At 39.1% G+C, this 18,271-nt stretch overlaps 3 protein-coding genes across 5 annotated transcripts; 2 read left to right on the forward strand and 1 right to left on the reverse strand.

Annotated features, from left to right (window-relative positions):
• The first annotated feature begins 695 nt into the window (after positions 1–695).
• LOC117542588 (double-strand-break repair protein rad21 homolog A-like) lies at positions 696–10,688 on the forward strand. Of its 3 annotated transcripts, none has more exons than XM_034210345.1 (14): positions 696–1,146; positions 2,302–2,491; positions 2,583–2,712; positions 3,106–3,205; positions 3,372–3,478; positions 3,566–3,775; positions 4,336–4,458; positions 4,560–4,688; positions 4,896–5,119; positions 5,217–5,373; positions 5,734–5,879; positions 7,228–7,395; positions 7,534–7,617; positions 8,980–10,688. In XM_034210345.1, the coding sequence occupies exons 2-14, from the start codon at positions 2,348–2,350 to the stop codon at positions 9,169–9,171; spliced, it is 1,914 nt and encodes a 637-aa protein (XP_034066236.1). In that variant the 5' UTR covers positions 696–1,146; positions 2,302–2,347; the 3' UTR covers positions 9,172–10,688. The 3 variants fall into 3 exon arrangements, with proteins under 3 accessions (XP_034066236.1, XP_034066237.1, XP_034066238.1); XM_034210346.1 differs by having other exon boundaries at positions 7,231–7,395; XM_034210347.1 differs by having other exon boundaries at positions 7,234–7,395.
• Positions 10,185–12,306, reverse strand: utp23 (UTP23 small subunit processome component). Its single transcript, XM_034210348.1, has 3 exons — positions 11,770–12,306; positions 11,526–11,700; positions 10,185–11,101 (listed from the first exon to the last, which is right to left on the reverse strand). Exons 1-3 carry the CDS (start codon positions 11,955–11,957, stop codon positions 10,703–10,705), a joined length of 762 nt encoding a protein of 253 aa, XP_034066239.1. The 5' UTR covers positions 11,958–12,306; the 3' UTR covers positions 10,185–10,702.
• A 129-nt stretch (positions 12,307–12,435) lies between these two features.
• Positions 12,436–18,183, forward strand: LOC117542591 (hepatoma-derived growth factor-like). The gene is made up of 6 exons (XM_034210349.1): positions 12,436–12,855; positions 14,905–14,981; positions 15,338–15,476; positions 15,759–15,917; positions 16,011–16,199; positions 16,520–18,183. Exons 1-6 carry the CDS (start codon positions 12,769–12,771, stop codon positions 16,538–16,540), a joined length of 672 nt encoding a protein of 223 aa, XP_034066240.1. The 5' UTR covers positions 12,436–12,768; the 3' UTR covers positions 16,541–18,183.
• The last annotated feature ends 88 nt before the right edge of the window (positions 18,184–18,271 follow it).

Consider the following 18,271-nt stretch of genomic DNA (forward strand, 5'->3'; position numbering starts at 1 on the left):
AAATTGAGACTATTTTTATTTACAAGCATTAGCTGGTTCGCTGGGGAGATTAACTGGGGAATATTAACTCAAAGATTAAGTCATGACATCAAATGTATCACGTATCACTCATCATGTTAGAATGTGTTTTACACACTAATGGACCAGTGGACTTGCAGACAGAAGAAACAACATGGGAGAAAACAATGAACAGAGGCTGGTGCAGTTTTCTGTGCCATCAAGAGAAACTGTGTTAGAAGAAAATAGGACAGGCAGGTGAAGCTATTTGTGTCTCTTCAACTCTTTCATAGTGGAGCTAAACTAGACCCTCAAATGTGTTCTGTGCATAAAAACTAGAGAGATGTATAGGTACAAGGTCAAGTTTAGACACAATTGTACAGACCAAACAATATATTTGCAGAAACCTCCTGTGGAAAATTAAGCAAGATTAGGACTAGGATTTAAAACATAGATACATAAAGGGTGAGAAATAGGTAGGAAAATAACAATACAACAAAGAAAAATAACATTACAGAGTTGTTCTTAAATGTTTGCTACATTTATTTCGCGAGTATAGTTTGGGACTTTGCAGATTTATATTTTGCATAGAAAAAATGTGCTCAGTTTTGAAGATATGATACATTTTTGTAATACAATTACAGAAAGGGATCATTCTGTATAGCCTACTTTACTTTGAAATGCCAACAAGAGGTGTAGGCTATGTGTATGTATGATCAAGTATAGAACTGTACCTATAAAAAAAAGAAAGCCACTTAGTTCCAGATAATCCAATAATATAGTTAGGCCTACTCTGAAATTAGCCATTCTGCATAATGAGTACTTTTACTCTTTGAACAATTTCAGAAAACAGTATTTTTACTTGTAACTTAGTTTTCTTACACTGCAGTATTGCTGTGTTTGTAAGAGATCTGAATTATTGTTCAACCACTAAGGGTAGAGACACAGGTAAGATATGCACAGGTGCAGAGTTAAGCCTCCTTCCATCATCTCCCACATCAGCACCACTCTGCATCTTGCTGAGGTTTATAACCGTCCAGGGAGGGGGGAGAGGACGCCATCTTGTTTGTTTTAGTGAGAGGAGGGGTGGAAAAACAGACCCGGAGCCGAACCACCGGCATAACGAGGAAAGCCCTAAACGGCTTAACGGTGAGTCATATCGGTTAGGGTGTGATATGCCTTGTTTTTTGTCAGTGTCAACAGAGATACCTCCGCGGTGCTCAGGTTCATGACAGAGGCTAACGGTAGCTGGTCCGCATCATCACCTGTTGTTTTCACAGAGCGTCAGCTGTAATGCGGTTAAATGTGACTGTCACCGGTAACGTGTAACGCTGTTAAGCGGTCGATATTTTACGGCTATACTAACGTGCCTGCTTCCCCCCATAACGCTGGATGCTAACCAGAGTGTAACGTTACTGACTTATTGTTTTAGAGTAATCAAAACATATTGGGGCAGTTAAAGGTAACGTTACATTAAAGTGCTGCAGGTATGGCTGCCAATTGTAGCCTACCTAGGCTACCTGACAGACACCTTAAAATCGCATGATGTAGGCCTACAGTAAAGTATTCATTTACAACATCTTAAGACTGGGCTGAAACAAAACAACACAGGCTATTGTGTAGTGGTCAGGTAGTTCCAATTGGTGGGGAAATAATTCAAGTCAATAAGGCGACAAGTAGGCTATTTAGAATATGCTACACAGTAACCTTTAATTTCATTCTATAATTTAAAAAAAAAGTATTCAAAAAGTAAACACACCTGCTCTCATATTGCTAAACATTGTCTTTTGAATTTCTCAAAGGTGTATATCAACTTTGCTTAGACATTATGACTGTTACTGTTACTGCACGGCACAGTTTGTTAAAATAACTTGAAAATAACATAAGCCATGCTATCTGGATATAGCATGGATTATGTTATGTATTATTGATCAAGTTATCATTATGAGAATGCTCGAAGATTGTTCCTTTCTAAAATGAAGTAAATAACCAAAACATCAATCACCAATTTATCTCACTTCCTGTTAGCTTGATCAACATACAAATACAAATGTGGCTATGGTAGTTGCTATAAAAAAAACAGAATAGGTTTTAGAAAAGTCTCAATTAATCAGTTTGCACCCTGCTTTGAACTGCTGTCATAACTCCTATTTAGCTAGACAAGCATGACATCATCTTCAAAGATTATGCTTGCAAACGCTTATATCACACAATGAATGTGTTCTCTCAAGTGTCATGCTTTGCTTGCCTATTAATTGCTGTGATTTCCATCAAATACACACTTATTTGTGTTATCTCTTTTAGGCCTCCCCCTTTTCCCTTTCCCTTGTGGTGAGAAGGCGGTGAGGCGATGTTTTATGCTCACTTTGTACTCAGCAAACGTGGGCCGCTGGCCAAAATCTGGCTGGCGGCCCACTGGGACAAGAAGCTGACCAAGGCTCATGTGTTTGAGTGCAATCTGGAGAGCAGCGTAGAGAGCATCATCTCACCCAAGGTAATTGCACAATGTACAAAGGTAATGTGAAATACTGCAAGTATATTTTACAGTTCTGTCACTGATCATTTCTGAACATACCTTTTTAAAGGTGAAAATGGCTTTACGAACATCAGGGCATCTGCTGCTGGGGGTGGTGAGGATCTACCACAGGAAGGCCAAGTACTTGCTGGCAGATTGTAACGAAGCCTTCATCAAGATCAAGATGGCGTTTCGACCGGGTTGGTAACAAAATGCAACTTTTAAGTCAAATATATTCAGCAGTGACTCATTATACTCTTTCCTCTAGTGCTCATTACATGCATTGTCAGTCAGATATTGAAGCCTTTCCTATGTTCCTAGATAAAGACAATATTTAGTTAAGGTTATATCTGCATCTACAAATGCGTGCACAGACCAACATTATTTATTATTTTAATTCTACAGCATAATGAGGAGATTTTTCAAGTTTATAAATATTTTACAATGAATCAGGCAGCACTTTTATCCTGAAACACATCACACCTACATGCAATACTAAAATTGCATAACATATACATACCCTGATTCATTCACCATACCCTTATGAGCTAAAGCACATGGTGTAACTCTTACCCTATGTCGTGGTGTTTCAGGTGTTGTGGATCTTCCTGAAGAGAACAGAGAAGCAGCCTACAACGCTATCACGCTGCCTGAGGAGTTCCATGATTTTGACCAGCCACTTCCAGATCTAGAGTGAGTCCTTTGACCCCCTCCTTTTGAATTGTAAAATGGTTTTCAAACTGGAGGATTGGCACACCCCAATTACCCTACTCCGTATAGGAACAAATATGAAATAGCTTAAAGGATAGTGGTGTAAATACAAGATTAATTTGACTTTACTGTTGTGTGTTTTGTATAGTGATATTGACATTGCTCAGCAGTTCAACTTGAACCAGAGCAGGGTGGAGGAGATCACCATGAGAGAGGAGGTGGGCAACCTCACCCTGCTGCAGGACAATGACTTTGGTAGAAATCTTTCCTTCCAACATTCATGCTTTTGTAACCTGTCAGAGTCATATGTTTGAACACTCGAAACACAATTCTGTTGTGCAGCTGACTTTGGCATGGACGACCGGGAGATGATGCGGGAGGAGAGCGCATTTGAGGTGGACATCATGGGAGTGTCCGCCTCCAACCTGCTGCTGGAGGCCGAGGGAGGAGCTAACGCCGTGGCGGACAAATCCAACCATCTGGAGTACGACGACCAGTACAAGGACGACTTCGGAGACAACCCCATGGAGAGCACTGAGGGAGGCATGCTGGGTAAGATCCTGTCAATATTATAGACACTGAGATTGTAATGAAAAACACGCATAATGGAGATAATGGAGTTTTTCCATGTTTTCTCTTGTTTTAAATCATATTAAACTGAACATCAAAACATTTAAAGAAATCTCCTTGGAGTTGTAGAAACTGTGATGGACATTTTTCACTTTTTCTGACATTTTGTCAATGGATAATTAAATAAAAATAATAATCAGTTTAGTTTAGTTTAGTTATTTTTTTCGAGCGTGTAAAACCAAAGAAAATACAAATGAAACAAAAGGTGATACAGACATGATACAGTACTATACAAATGAATCAGCAGATTCGATAATGATTTTTAGGTACAGTCCTCATCTGTAAGTGATACTGTTTATCCTCCTCACTTCTTATTAGGAGTAAAGAAATATGTCATCACATTTTGTGCTTAAGCAGGTTCCTGGGGTTATTTAGGAAGTCGTCCGGAAATGTCACTAAACACTTTTAGCATTTAGATTGGCAGTTAATCAAAGTGAATTATCTTTATTGTAATAACTGAATAACCTCACCTGTCTGTGTAGTTGACAAGCTGCTGAGTAACGAGGAAGGAGACGGCATCTTTGACGACCCTCCTGCCATCACAGACAGCGTGATGATGCCTCAGGACCACGGATGTGATGATGACGACTTTGATGCTCTCTCAGGTCAGTTACACAACTGCAGCTGTAGACCCTTAACTTGTTATATGCAACTAAAACTACAATACAATCACCTACATCAAACATGTTATGGTGTGTGTTGTTAGCCGGAGCCCCAGATAGTCCCGACTCCGGCCCAACAGAGCCCCTACCAGCCATGGCGGACCAGACAGAACAGACCACCCTCGTTCACAACGAAGAAGAAACCTTCGCCTTGGAGCCCATTGACATCACAGGTAATTTAGTTACTCGACTCGCTGTTGGAGCAAAGAGAGAGCAAGACAGTGTGCTTGTGTAGAAAATGTGCATTGGAATCGTTTCAAATATCACAATCTATATTGACATGTATTTCACCAATACAGGGATAGTGTTTTGGCTCGAAATCTGAGAGCTGTTTTGGTTTTCTTTGCTGATTCATCTCTTTCTCTCTATTGACGGTGCAGTAAAGGAAACCAAGGCCAAGCGTAAGAGGAAGCTGATTGTGGACAGCGTGAAGGAGTTGGACAGTAAGACCATCCGTGCACAGCTGTCTGATTACTCTGACATCGTGACCACCCTGGACCTGGCCCCCCCCACCAAGAAGCTGATGATGTGGAAGGAGACGGGAGGAGTGGAGAAGCTTTTCTCCCTCCCTGCTCAGCCTCTGTGGAATGTTAGGCTGCTTAAGGTTAGTGATGCAAAGTTAGTCAGGGACAAACTACGATTAAAATGCTCTGTCTTTCTGGTTCTTCATATCCACCCTCCCCTTTGCTTTCTCTCTGTAGATGTTTACAAGGTGTCTGACCCCCCTGGTGCCAGACGAGCTGAGGAGGAGGAGGAAAGGCGGAGAGGCCGACAGTCTGGATGAGTTGCTCAAGGATCTGGAGAACCCGGAGGTGCCCAGAGAGGAAACAACAGCACAGCAGCAGAGAGACATCATGGGTATCAAATGGGTGTTTGTGTACATGTATGAAGGATTTATTGGCGAACCGACATAACACAAACTGAAGTGCTTGAATTTGGGTTGGCTATGGTTTGGTATGAAATTGGGTGGTGGCAGACAAAAACAATGTATTTTTTGCGGAAACGATTGGAAATGTAGACTAAACCAGTTTCTAAGTATTTTATAGCAGAATTAACAGCTGAACTTGCTACAGACCTGAACCGACCTTGCTTAAAAAAAAAGGGGGGTGGGTGGTGTGAATGTATTCTCTCAGTGACATTAAACTGAAACATGCATTTTTCCTCAGGCATAATCAAGACGATATTTTGTTTTTTCTAACCATTCTATTTCCTCTCCAGACCAGACCATCATGGAAGAGGCTAATGTTCTGCAGACTTCAGCTGTTGAGGGCAGCAGGACAACGCTAGACGAGTCGATCATGCCCCCCCCCTCCTCCCAACGTGGTCTGAAACGCAAAGCCGAGGACACGGAGCCAGCCCTGCCCGTGAGTACAGTTTTCCCCTTGCAGATGAATCGTCTCCGTTGAGTTTGTCGATACATACAAATATCTTGGCTTTTGGTTGGACAGAAATCTAAACTTTAAACACCAGATTGAAGTTCTAACTAAGACATTGAAATTCACTCTTGGCTTCCTTTACAGACTTAAATATTGTTTTTCAACTTCTTCCCGTAAAAAGGCTGGTCCTGTCCCAGCTGGACTACGGTGATACAATTTATAGATTTGCCTGTCCCACTGTTTTGGCCAAACTTGACCCACTCTACCATGCTGCACTGCGTTATATATCAAATGCACCCTATAGGACTCATCATTGCACACTGTATAGCTGGATGGTATAACTGGATGGTCCTCACTTAGTATGCGTAAGATGCAGCATTGGTTTTTATTAATGTATAAAGCCATTTTAGGTAAGCTTCCACTGTATATATGTGCCAGATTTGCTCCAGTTTGTGACTCTTACAACCTCAGAACCAGTGCCTGGATAGTGGATACGGTTCCAGGTACCTGTCGTGCGGACTGAGGCTGGAAAAAGGAGTATTTTTTATTATGGTCCTTGGTCTTGGAATGACCTTCAATCACGCCTCAAACTGATGGCACTTGTCCCAATAGCCTGTTTTAAATTGAAGTTGTCTGAGGTCCTTACCACCAGCTGCTCTTGTGTACTTTTCCTACTGTCCCAAATGTGCACAATGTAGTGACTGCTTTTCGTCTTTTTGTTTACTTAGTTGTGTTCTCTGTATTTTATATGTGTTATGTGTAATAATGTGTAACGTTGCTGCCTTCTTGGCCAGGTCAGCATTGTAAATGAGATTTGATCTCAATCTGGTTAAATAAAGGTTAAATAAATAAAAAAGTTACATTCATGATCCATATCTGAGATCACCCCATATTTGGTGTCAGGACTCCAAAGTCTCCACCCTGGGAAAAAACTCAAAGACAGTTTTTTCCCAAGAGCCATCATCGCTCTTAACACCTGAAAGTCATACCTCTTAATCATCCTGCATGAGAAATAAATGTGACTCTGTATATATATACATATATATCATTATTATTATTATAAATACATACCTACTATTATTATTTATTACATTTTAGATTTTATTTTGTATACCCCTGGAAATAATTACTGCACTTTATTCCTTATTCCTAAGTATGTATGCTTCGTGTATTTGTTGTCTTATGTTGTGATGTTTTTTGTTTTGATGGCACCTTTTGAAAAGGAGAAGCATTTCTTTCTCTCATTGTACATGTACTGTATAATGACATTAAATGATTCTATTCTATCTCTAGCATCCGTTAACGTTTTTTTCTCTAAATGGGACCTTTGGACCAGCAGCAGCAGCAGCAGCAGCAGCTGCAGCTGGAGTCCCAGCAGCAGCAGCAGGAGTCATCCAGTGTGGATCTGCCTCCAGAGGAGAGCACCAACATCAGCCAGATGATAGAGTTGGACCTGCTCTGCGACAAGGACAGGAAGAAGGACGACGACGACTCTGATGAAGAGGTGAGATACAGATCTACAGTACTCCTGTGGGATTTGTATTTTATTCCTTATTTTTCAGATTAATTTAAGGAGGATTTATGTTTTCAATTACTTTATTATAAGGAGAATTTGTTAGTGTTTAAAACGTTTTTCTGTCAGGAGGAGGAGGTGCAGGGAGGAGACCAGGACCAGGAGGAGAGGAAGTGGAACAAGAGAACCCAGCAGATGCTCCATGGCCTTCAGGTATCTTTGTGTTTACATCTTATTGGAAGAGCCAGAATAACAGCATATCTTGCAACTACTACTTCAAATTCATACATTATAACACCCTGGATTATATTCTATTTAAGTGATACGTAATATTTGGCCTGTAGAACTAGATATGAAACATTGCACAGGCACGCTTATGTAAAATGTTCCTTTCAGGAATTGTTATAAAGAGAGAAATATATTCATGATTTTTGATGTTTTAGGGGAAAATAATAATAGAAAACGTGCTTTATCTCGGAAAAATTGGAAATAAGGTATTTGAACTGAAACAGATATCTGTAGCCCTTAGATGTAGAAGTGGGTCTTTTTTGACCCGGTGAGGTGGTTTTCTTTAAGTATCTTTGTAATTACATTTTTTTATCATTTCATATTCCAGCTATTCCTCAAGAAACATGTTTTGGATATCATGCCATTCAAATTTTAAATTTAAATGTAATACATTTTAAGATATTGTAGTTTTTGTATGACTACCCCAAGCTTCCATAAGTGGGTCAAAAATGACCCGCATGCATTTCCTATGGAACCCTATGGGAACCTTTGGTTCTTATCACCTGTTGCTGTCAGGAATACATTCACTGTAGACCACACAGACTACATCACAAGTGACACCTCTCAGGAAGATTATTTTACACAGCAAGATCTGATACCTGTCAGTATAATAATAATAATAATAATAATAATAATAATAATATTATATTTGTATAGGGCTTTTCAAGGACTCAAAATCGCTTTACAATATAAGGGAAGGTTAGGGTGGGACTATCAAACTTGATCAACCGGCATGGATTGATGGGGGGTGGGCTATGAGTAGACAAGAGGAGAAGAGATGAGTTTTGAAAAGGGACTGGAATACTGTGAGGGTCTCAGAATAGCGGAGATCTTTGCATCAATATTTTCAAAACATTTTTTTTCAAAATGTAAAAAAAATGTCTAAAATTATAAATAGTGAAAAATTCAATATAAAGTATTTCTAGTGTGAACCAAAATATAATACTAAATATTACAAGTGATTTTCTTAACCAAAATGACAGAAATGGCATAAAAACACATATTATTCTAATACGGGTCCTTTTTGACCCACTTATGATAGATATTACACAAAACTAGGAATTATATCACTAGAACAAACAAACAAATTACAATATATTGAAAAAATACAGATTTACATTTCCTTACAACTTGACAATAAAGCTCTTTTGAATTTCAATTTGATAAGGCGCTTTTGTGATTGTACACGCAAGAGGCTTTGGATTGTTCTATTTGGTATAGGATCTTATCATCTGCTGCTTAAAGAATTACAGTTGATCTGACCTCCTCTGTCTCACCTTGCCACAGAGGGTGATGGACAAAACGGGCGCCCAGTCGGTGGGCCTGCTGGATCTGTGCAGGAACAACAACAAGAAGCAGGCGGCGGCCAAGTTCTACAGCTTCCTGGTTCTGAAGAAGCAGCAGGCGGTGGAGCTGGTGCAGGAGGAGCCGTACAGCGACATCGTAGCTACACCCGGACCTCGCTTTCACATCATCTAGAAAACACTAGTTTAGTAAGGAAAAGGTTATTTTGTGGGATGTTCTTCTTCCTGCAATATTTAAATATTGTGGTGGGAGCGAAGATGTTTGAATAACCAGGTTTGTTTATTATGTCTTCTTAGAAAAAATCAAATTCAAGGGGGGTTGCAAATCAAAACAATTGGCACTTTTCTTATTTATTATCATTTATTTGATCTATTTATATTATTTTGCTTTTTTTTTTAAATTGATAAGCACTTTTATCCCTAAGGAGATGTTGTGTTGCACCAGCATGGAACTCAAGTTAAAATGTGTCTAGTTTAAAATATGTTTATGGTGCAAGTGATAACTCAATCAACCCTGTTACTTGGAGACACTTCTGTCCCAACACTGCAGGACAAATAGTTCTCATGTACACTGACATTAGCCAAAAGGAGCATGTACTATACCCAGAGCCTGCAAGAGAACATTTCAACAGTCACTACAGTAGTGAAACTCAACCAGCAACTAATCATGGTGTGACTGTAGTGTAGCACTTTAAGTATTGCTAACTTCCAGTTGTACATTTTGTAAATGCGTGGCTTGCATCTTCAACTGTTTGCACAAAGCTATAATTGTGTCCCAAAGCCATACTACATACTTATTTCAAATGTTTTGAGTGTGCCACTTTTGCACACTATAAACATATTGTACATACTGCATATAAATAGTATCTACTATGGAAGTGGGACACAGCTTTGGTTTCAACCTGTAGATGATGTAAACAGCAGTGGCCGGCCATATTTGCATGCTAGTCCTGACATGTATTGGTGTAATTGCTCAAGAAATTAACATTTGTATTACTGTGTTGCTTTCATATTCCTAAAATACTTGAAGTTTGTGAATGGCTCAATTTATCCTGTGTCCTTTTTATGTATATATAATCATTTAGTCAAAACTGTACAACAAACTGTTAAGAATAACTTCTGAAAGTTTAAATCAAGTTGATACTTGTTCAATGTCAATGTATTAATGTATATATAAAGAGAATTCACTTTTTTTTATTAAAAAGCAACATTTTTAATCTCTAGAATGAATAATTACACAATCAAGATGTCTAATTGGTTGTTGGACTCACACAGCATACAGTACATTTCCTTGTGACAACACTTGTGCTTCTACAAAGACAGCTAAATGCATTGTTTTTGATATCTACTTCAACCTTATATGATGTAATGTCCAAGTATGTTATATTCTAAACTATGTGCCTGTAAATCTGCTTTTTTATTTTGTAAAAAAGCCTAGACAAATCTTCCATGACTCAAAAATACTGCTATGTTTCTGAACATATATCAGTCCTGTGCCTGTAAGTCCTTAGTCTTGAAACTGTTGCAACATTTTTCAAAATAGAAAACATACCGTGAACAGTATTTAAAAATGTTATCATGTGAAAAACATTGCTTTATTCTAATAACATCGGTAAAACACACTAGAGCAAGTATCATATTTGAGATTGTGGAACTTTTCATATCATTAATTAAAGAAACGAATGGATAAAGTCTATGTCTTGTCTCTATGCCTTTGTAACCACAGGAGCTGGCAAGTTGTCTCCTCCCTCCGTCTTTTGTTTCTTGTTTTTAACGCTTTTCTTCTTCTCCCCCTGCTCCGTGTTCTTCGGTGGTGTCGGCCCCCCTTTCTTCTTTTTCTTCAGGCAGCTCAGAGGGTTAGGATTGCTCTGTTTCCTCTTCCTCTTCTTCCCCCGCCTCTCTCCGTCCTTCTGTGCGATGCCCTTGTCCTCCTTCAGGCTGCGGATGCTCTGCTGCTGCGCCACGCTGACCATCTCTCCCAGCGAGACGGCCTTCACGTGATCAAGGGACGTCTGGCAGGGCTTGTCCAGCACGATGGTGTTGAGGATGATGTAGAGCAGAGGAACGCCTGGGATCTTCTTCACACCTGCAGTGACTGTGTGGTCCTGGAGTACGCACAGATACAAAATCAATGCATCAGGTTGTTGCTTAGTAGTTTTAGACATTTTTTTTGTATATACCCGTTCTAATTTGTACATGAGTTCTATGTTTACTTTACAGCTTTGTTGACCTTTTAGCGTTATGTCTATTTATATCTGTATGTGTAGGTGTGTTTAAACATAAGATAAGGTCAGCTGATTCTGATTTCCAACATACAAAAAACGGTACTTGTGGGTTATCTGTCACCATTTTTGTTTCTTTTTTTCAGACTCTCTAAACAACATTAACCCCTAGGATTAACGTTTGTTATTTTGATAAATGAAAAAGGCAACAGATAACCCACAAGTACCCAAAAAACACATTATTCCTTATTTTGCTTTCCCTCTAGTTGGTGTGTGTGAGTGTACAAAGGATCTATTTGGTATTTACCTGTGTGGCAACAAAGTAGTTGTGTGGGTTTGTCTCCCCTAGCATGGACAGCAGACACTCTGAAGCCGGGACAGGATCCTTAAGATGTGCACATCTCCTGGACTGAAACTTCTGCAGGATGATTCTTGCTCCATACAGCTCTTTCCCCAGAGTCTCCAGTTCTTTCAGTGCACAGCTGGAAAATAAGCAAGATGTAAGATATTGACATTTAACATAAACACTATACATGAGTAGCTCTACTTACTTTGTGGTGCACAGCTGCACTTCTCCCATCAGATATTTAGGCATTTGCTCTTTGATCTGAATTTTGTTCTTTAAAGCCATCTGACAAAAAGTCCCATCGATGAGGATCTGAAATGGTTGTCTGAAGCTGAAGTTGTATTTGTAGAAGCTAATGGTTTTCTTGGCTATTTTCTGTCGCTTGAGTCCCATGGTGACTGATAGGTGCAGTCAGAAATACGGCTGTAATTGTTGTTGTTAAATCCCAGACTATTCTTCCGGTTACATTGACTCGTTTTATGGATTTAACACAAAAATATCAAAGGATTATTATCGGATATTTCAGCATGGACACTTCCAGAGTTCAAAACATGCTTGCAGTGCTTGCTACTCATGACTCCGGGTGGAAACAACATATGCGACGATGGTTCCGGGCAGTCATGGTTGTCCATTTATTTATGGCTGTCTTTGTAAGAAAACAATTATCATTCTGTGTACTTACATTTCTATCAAATTGCCCTGCACATTCTCAAGCAAATACTGTTTTTATACTTGCTTACCCCAAATGGGTCCCTTTTTATTTATGTATTGTATGAGAATAAACCTCCAGTGTGAGGTTTCGGTCGACAGGGGCGCTAACTGCAGCTTCGCCAGGTACTGGGGGCGCGTCTGCAAAGTGGGAAGCGGTTTCAATTTCAAACCCTAACAGACCGAGGGACGGGCCCCTGGATTGTAGAATAACATAAACACCAAAACGTTAAAGCGTTTAGCCGTATCATTTTTACGTTTCCTTTCATAAACCAGTGCATTGTCCTAATCAAAGGCCGCGGTTTTTTTTTTTTATCCCACTGGATCCGCGAAATAGCTCGTCCGCCGCCGCGTCTTCGCTCCCGTTTTCCGCGCCTGGTTCATTTGAATGAAAACCCGACTCGTTTGCAGCAGGTGTTGACCAACCCGGACACTGACCCACCCTAAACTATTACTCTTTTTTTGGCGGACATAGCAAGCAATTTCTGCAAGAAACATGCCGCGGTCCAACAGGCAAAAAGAATACAAACCTGGAGATCTGGTGTTTGCTAAAATGAAGGGGTATCCACACTGGCCTGCGAGGGTAAGCACCTGACGTTGAATCTATTTGAACCAGCTTAAGGTTTGATGTACATTTAAGTCTTTCTGTTTACCTACCAGGCCTATCAGTAACGTTGGTTAGCATTAGCTTTGATGAGTTAGCTTAGCTCAGCCGTGTTAGCTAACGCTGCCCAGCCTCCACACACAGCTAACCAACTGTAGACAAATGTCTTTCGAGTGAGTCATCGTGGACACAGACATCATTACCCTGCTCGGTTAACTAAATATGACTGGCGTTGCTAGCTGCTCTCTGCCGCCGAAGCTGCTCTTCATGTGCCGCTTTTGTCTCCCAGGGGGCCTGTTGTTAGGCTAATAACAGCTAACCGTTCAGAAGAGCAGCCACAAGTTAACGGTCATGTTATACACCGCCAGTAGCACACGCTATGTGAACACAGGGCCACCTGAGGACACTGATAGGAATCCACTTTGTATCTACATTACTTACTAATTTGGAGGTGGTTATTGTGTATAATTGTTGCATTACATGTTTGCGTGTGTAGCCATATGGTTTGATACTTTGTAAACATGCCTGCCCAGACTTGGTGCAACAAGTAACTGTTTCTGCTCCTAAGCATAGACTTTCATTACTGCCAGTGATGTGAAGTAAAGGTACATTTACAAAAGTACTGTACTTAAGTACAATTTTAAGGTACTTATCTTGAGTATATCCATCTTTGTACTTCTACCCCATTACAATTCAGAGTGGTTTTTTTTACCCCACTACATTTATTTTATTTTAGTTACTTTTCAGATTTGGATTAATGATATGATTGGTTTTAAGACAAGCTATTGCAGTAGCACTTAATCTGGTTGGGTTTATAGCTAGTTTTGGATAAAAAGCGTCAGCTAAATATGCTGAAATATAATCAGCACTTAAATAAGACTTTAGTCACACCTGGACTAAATCCACAAGCTACCCTCCAGTATACAAAGTTATTACATTTAGATCCACTGTTACCAGCTGTGATAAACACTTTGATGCATCAATAATTATATTCAAAACATATAATATATCTAATTCTGAAATGGACCAATCTTAATAATGAGTAATTTTACTTTTGTTACTTTAAGTATATATTTTGATTTCAATCCTTTTCTACTTTTAGTTGAGTAACATTTTGAATGCAGGACTTGTAATAGTATTCCTGCTCTCTGGTAGTTGTACTTATGTACGCAATCTGAGTACTTCTTCCACTTCTGATCACGGTAAATACATTGTTCCATGCTAATAACAACAGACCATAACGTAATCTCTACCAGTTCTATAAACGCATTACAGTCAGTGTTTCCTAATCATTCATTATTACAGAAAGTGTGAACTTTCAACAGAATTACATTTCCCTCTAAAACGCAGCCTCACTCAGAGCTTTATAAAAAAACTGTTCTGCACTCACAAAATCAGATAAAATGTGGATCAAAATAAAAAACAATGTTGTTCTTTATTCTACACTATAGCCAAAACAATAACTCAAAAACCGTAACCTTCTGGAGTTGAAAGTCAACAGTTAATTACAATTTTAGTCAGTGTTTGAGTTTTTATGTTTCAATCTTTTATGCATTTGAATGACAGAACATACTATACCAAAATCGCAAAGTCCTGATCGGTACCTTTTTCTCAGTCTTATCAGCCATGGCCCTTGCCAGCAGGCTACAGGGCCCCACCTATCCTGACACCACGGCCCTATCTTGGAATGCCAAAGCTGTCTGTCTGGCAGTTTGCAAACAAACGCCATGCCTTCCTGTGCCTCTGCTCTAACACAAATAAATATTGGCAAATACAAATTTAAATAATTACATCCAAGCCTGACTTAAAAAATCTCTTGCATGGCTGATGCTCTGTGAACTCAAAACACGTTAACTTCTAAAGAATGTTTAAAGTTTATAATCTGTAAACATGATTCAGGATACAAATGTTTTGTTCTAGTCGTACTGGGTTTTCATTACAGTATTTTAATCTACTTTTGTTATTTCCTTCATTTTTGATAGTCCTATTTTCCTGCCTTTCCTAAGAAGCTGTGTTCTGTATTCACAGATTGACGAATTACCCGAAGGAGCTGTGAAGTCCCCCTCAAACAAGTACCAGGTGTTCTTCTTTGGGACACATGAGACGTGAGTAATGTGTTGTGTGTTTTATTCCAGGTGGAGAAAATATGATGGGTAAACATTAAGAATTTAAGAAAATAGAACAAAATTGTCTTTTGCCAACTTCTTTCTGAGTTTTGGGGAAAAACAGTAATATTTAAAAGATTAAAAAATAATACTGAAAAGTTGATTATTTGTTGTGAAAATTATCACGGAAATACCTTCTTATTATATCGTATATCGCTGTCCGTATGTAGAATGTCGACAAAGCTAATTGTGTGGCATAACTCCGTCTCTGACAAACAGACATTTGAAATGAACATGCTGGAGTGTATAGGTGCACACTTTAACGAAACTGAATGAGTTATGTTTGCTCACCACAGGGCGTTCCTGGGGGCCAAGGATTTGTGCCCCTACGATGAAAACAAAGAGAAGTTTGGTAAAGCAAACAAGAGGAAAGGCTTTGCTGAGGGACTTTGGGAGATCGAGAACAACCCCACCGTCAAGCATGAAGCCAACGATGTAGGTCTATTTCTTCGAGTCTGTTTTATTGTACTGTGAGTAATCTGTCTGTGTTATGTCCAACTTTGGTAATTTTAGAACACCTTAAAGAAAAATGCTGATGTCTGTATAAACCTGGTGAAATCTGTTTCTACAAAAATGGCATTCCACTCTTTACCCCCATTGAGGACTGTCAGAGAACTGCCCTTTTAATTTATTCAAGGCAACAGTCAGACTCAAGCGTGTGCTCTCTGTTGGTCCGACTCCCTTTTCTTACACTATTATTTAAATCTCTGCCGGTAGTCATCTAAGAAGGACAACGCTTCAGAAGGAGCAGGGGATGCTGGGAGCACGGAGAAAGCAGACGCCGAGGGCAGCAGCGATGAAGATGAAGGGGCTCTGGTAATCGACGAGAAGAACGAGAGGGGAGGGAATAAACGAAAAGCAGAGGAGTCCACAGAGGTGAGCTTTGAGACTGTCAGTCGTACATACTCCAAGTAGGAAGATTCGTAGTTATTTATCTCTCTGACACTCCCTCAAACCTTTTTTCATTAGGCTTCACCCAAGCGGCCGAAGGATACTGAGGCAGACGGTGACACGAAAGTCGACGGCAGCAAGTCTAAAGCGGAGGCCAAGCTCAATGATGTGGCCGGACCCAAGGCAAATGCCCCCTCCTCACAGAGCGAGTCGAAAGCAGAGGCCCAGGACAAGGCTCCCGCAGGAGAGAAGCTAACAGCAGACAAGGTGAGACAATACACAGGGATGAGGACAGAATGTGGCCATTGTGGTGTTTTTGCAGGTTTTAGGATAACACCACGGTATTAAAAATGATTAAAAGGATTTACTGTCATTTGAAAAACAGCTAACACAGTTTTTAACAATGGAACATGTTAATACAAGGCACCTTCAACAATGCAACATACAATGTACTTTAAGACATACAAATAAATACCATTTTAGAAGAGATAATTGTACAAGTAAAATGCAGTTATTGGTACAGAGTCACTATTTATATCAAGTGTTTTACTTAATGCATTAATTGCTCTCCACTTCTCTCCCTGCAGCCTGTGACAGACAGCGCTTAACGTCAACTCTCAGAAGAAAAAACCCAAGAAACTTTGATGCTTTTCCCAGGAATTTAAGCATCAACATGATTACCTGCAGGATGCCAGATTTCAACTGTTTAATTGAAAGGATAATAAAAAAACAAAAAACAAAAAGTTTGTATTCAGAGACAAACAAATCTTCATCTGCCATTTTTGGGATATCATATATCCCAGAAACAAAACGTTTGCTAATCTGGTTCCAAACTATTGAACTGAGCACTTAAAGGCTCATTTATAAATGGGATTTTGGTGTGTATATATTTTTTATTTCTAAGTGCAATTACATAATTACAAAGACTGAATGCTAGGTGTCAAAAACATTTTCAGTTCAGAGGGAATACAAAACTGAATATATAAAAACATTTAAACCCCACAAAAATTCAAAATACTTATATCTGATGGTTTTAAAACACATTATTGTACAGGAATAAGAACAAATGTTCACCCAAGCTTTCATAAATTCAATGTTTTACTTACATCTATCTCACCTAGCTTATCAGCCTCTTCTTAAATAATATATTCAGTCATTGGATACATGATGAGTTGCACTTTGAAAATTAGGTTTTTTTTTTCAGCTGCCCTATTAATCATTGTCTAGTTCACTGTATGATGTTTTAATGCAACACAGGTTTTGTTGCTTTAGTGTAGTGGAATGCTTCATTGCAGGTGACCAAATTACAGGATTCTTTTCTCCAGATTGAATATTTAAAGCCCATTTGAAAAGTGCTATTGTAGGATCAAATCAGTCACTTTTCAAAGCCCTATTTTACTTCCATCCGCTGATGAATGTTAATTATTGGAACCAGAAAGACATTCCTGAATGTTGTTGCTCAGTCTTTAAGTTTTGGAGTTCTTTTGCAGGTAGTAAAAGTTATTTGTCGCAATTTTTTCTGGAGAAATGATCTGGCAAACATTTCAAAATCCATCAAGTCAACTGTCAATTCCTCCCAGTTCTTATTAAGCTCATGTTAATGCTGCCATTGGTTCATACTTGAAATGTAACCAGGAAGAACACTTAGTTGCATTCATGAATTGGTTGTACCAAATACGTTTTTGTTTTTTTAATGTATAGCTCACATTGTTAATGCCATCATATGATCTCCACAAATTCATGAGAAGAGTGTAGTGAACCATCTGTAAAGCTTAGTTTTTTCCAAACCTCTTAACTGGAATATGAGTCTGTTTTACTTCAATGGTCTTATTATTTTGGCTGTAAAACAAAGTTGTGATGTACAAGGTGTGTTCTATTTTATCATTTGTTTAGACTACTGTTTAGACACTGTGTTACTTGGATGTCATTGTCATCGCTTTAGTGTTCTTGCCTGTATCTGGCAACATGGAGTTACAGTTAATCAAGTGAAGAACCTAAGGGAATTTCAGCTTTTAAAAATGATCATGAAACTGACTGCTTTGCCTAAAAACGGCTTATACCCCCACCTATAACATTGCCCTAATTGCAACTAAAAAATGGTCGAAGGGGCCCATCTGTAATATCGAGGGTATCATTTGGCATTGAGGTGTTATTCTTGGTTAAGCTTTCTCTTTTCCTTTCAGAAGCATTCATCTTTATCTGCTGCTTACTGTTGTAGTTGCCAGTCCATTTAATAAACATGTTGATTACAGAAATGTGTTTGTCTTTTTTTATATTCTATACATCTTTTTGAATGTGGATTATGAACTTACAGGTACAAAAGTGAGAAAGCTTTGTGA

The sequence above is a fragment of the Gymnodraco acuticeps genome, unplaced genomic scaffold (assembly GCF_902827175.1).
Source record: "Gymnodraco acuticeps unplaced genomic scaffold, fGymAcu1.1, whole genome shotgun sequence".
NCBI classification, from domain to species: Eukaryota; Metazoa; Chordata; class Actinopteri; order Perciformes; family Bathydraconidae; genus Gymnodraco; species Gymnodraco acuticeps.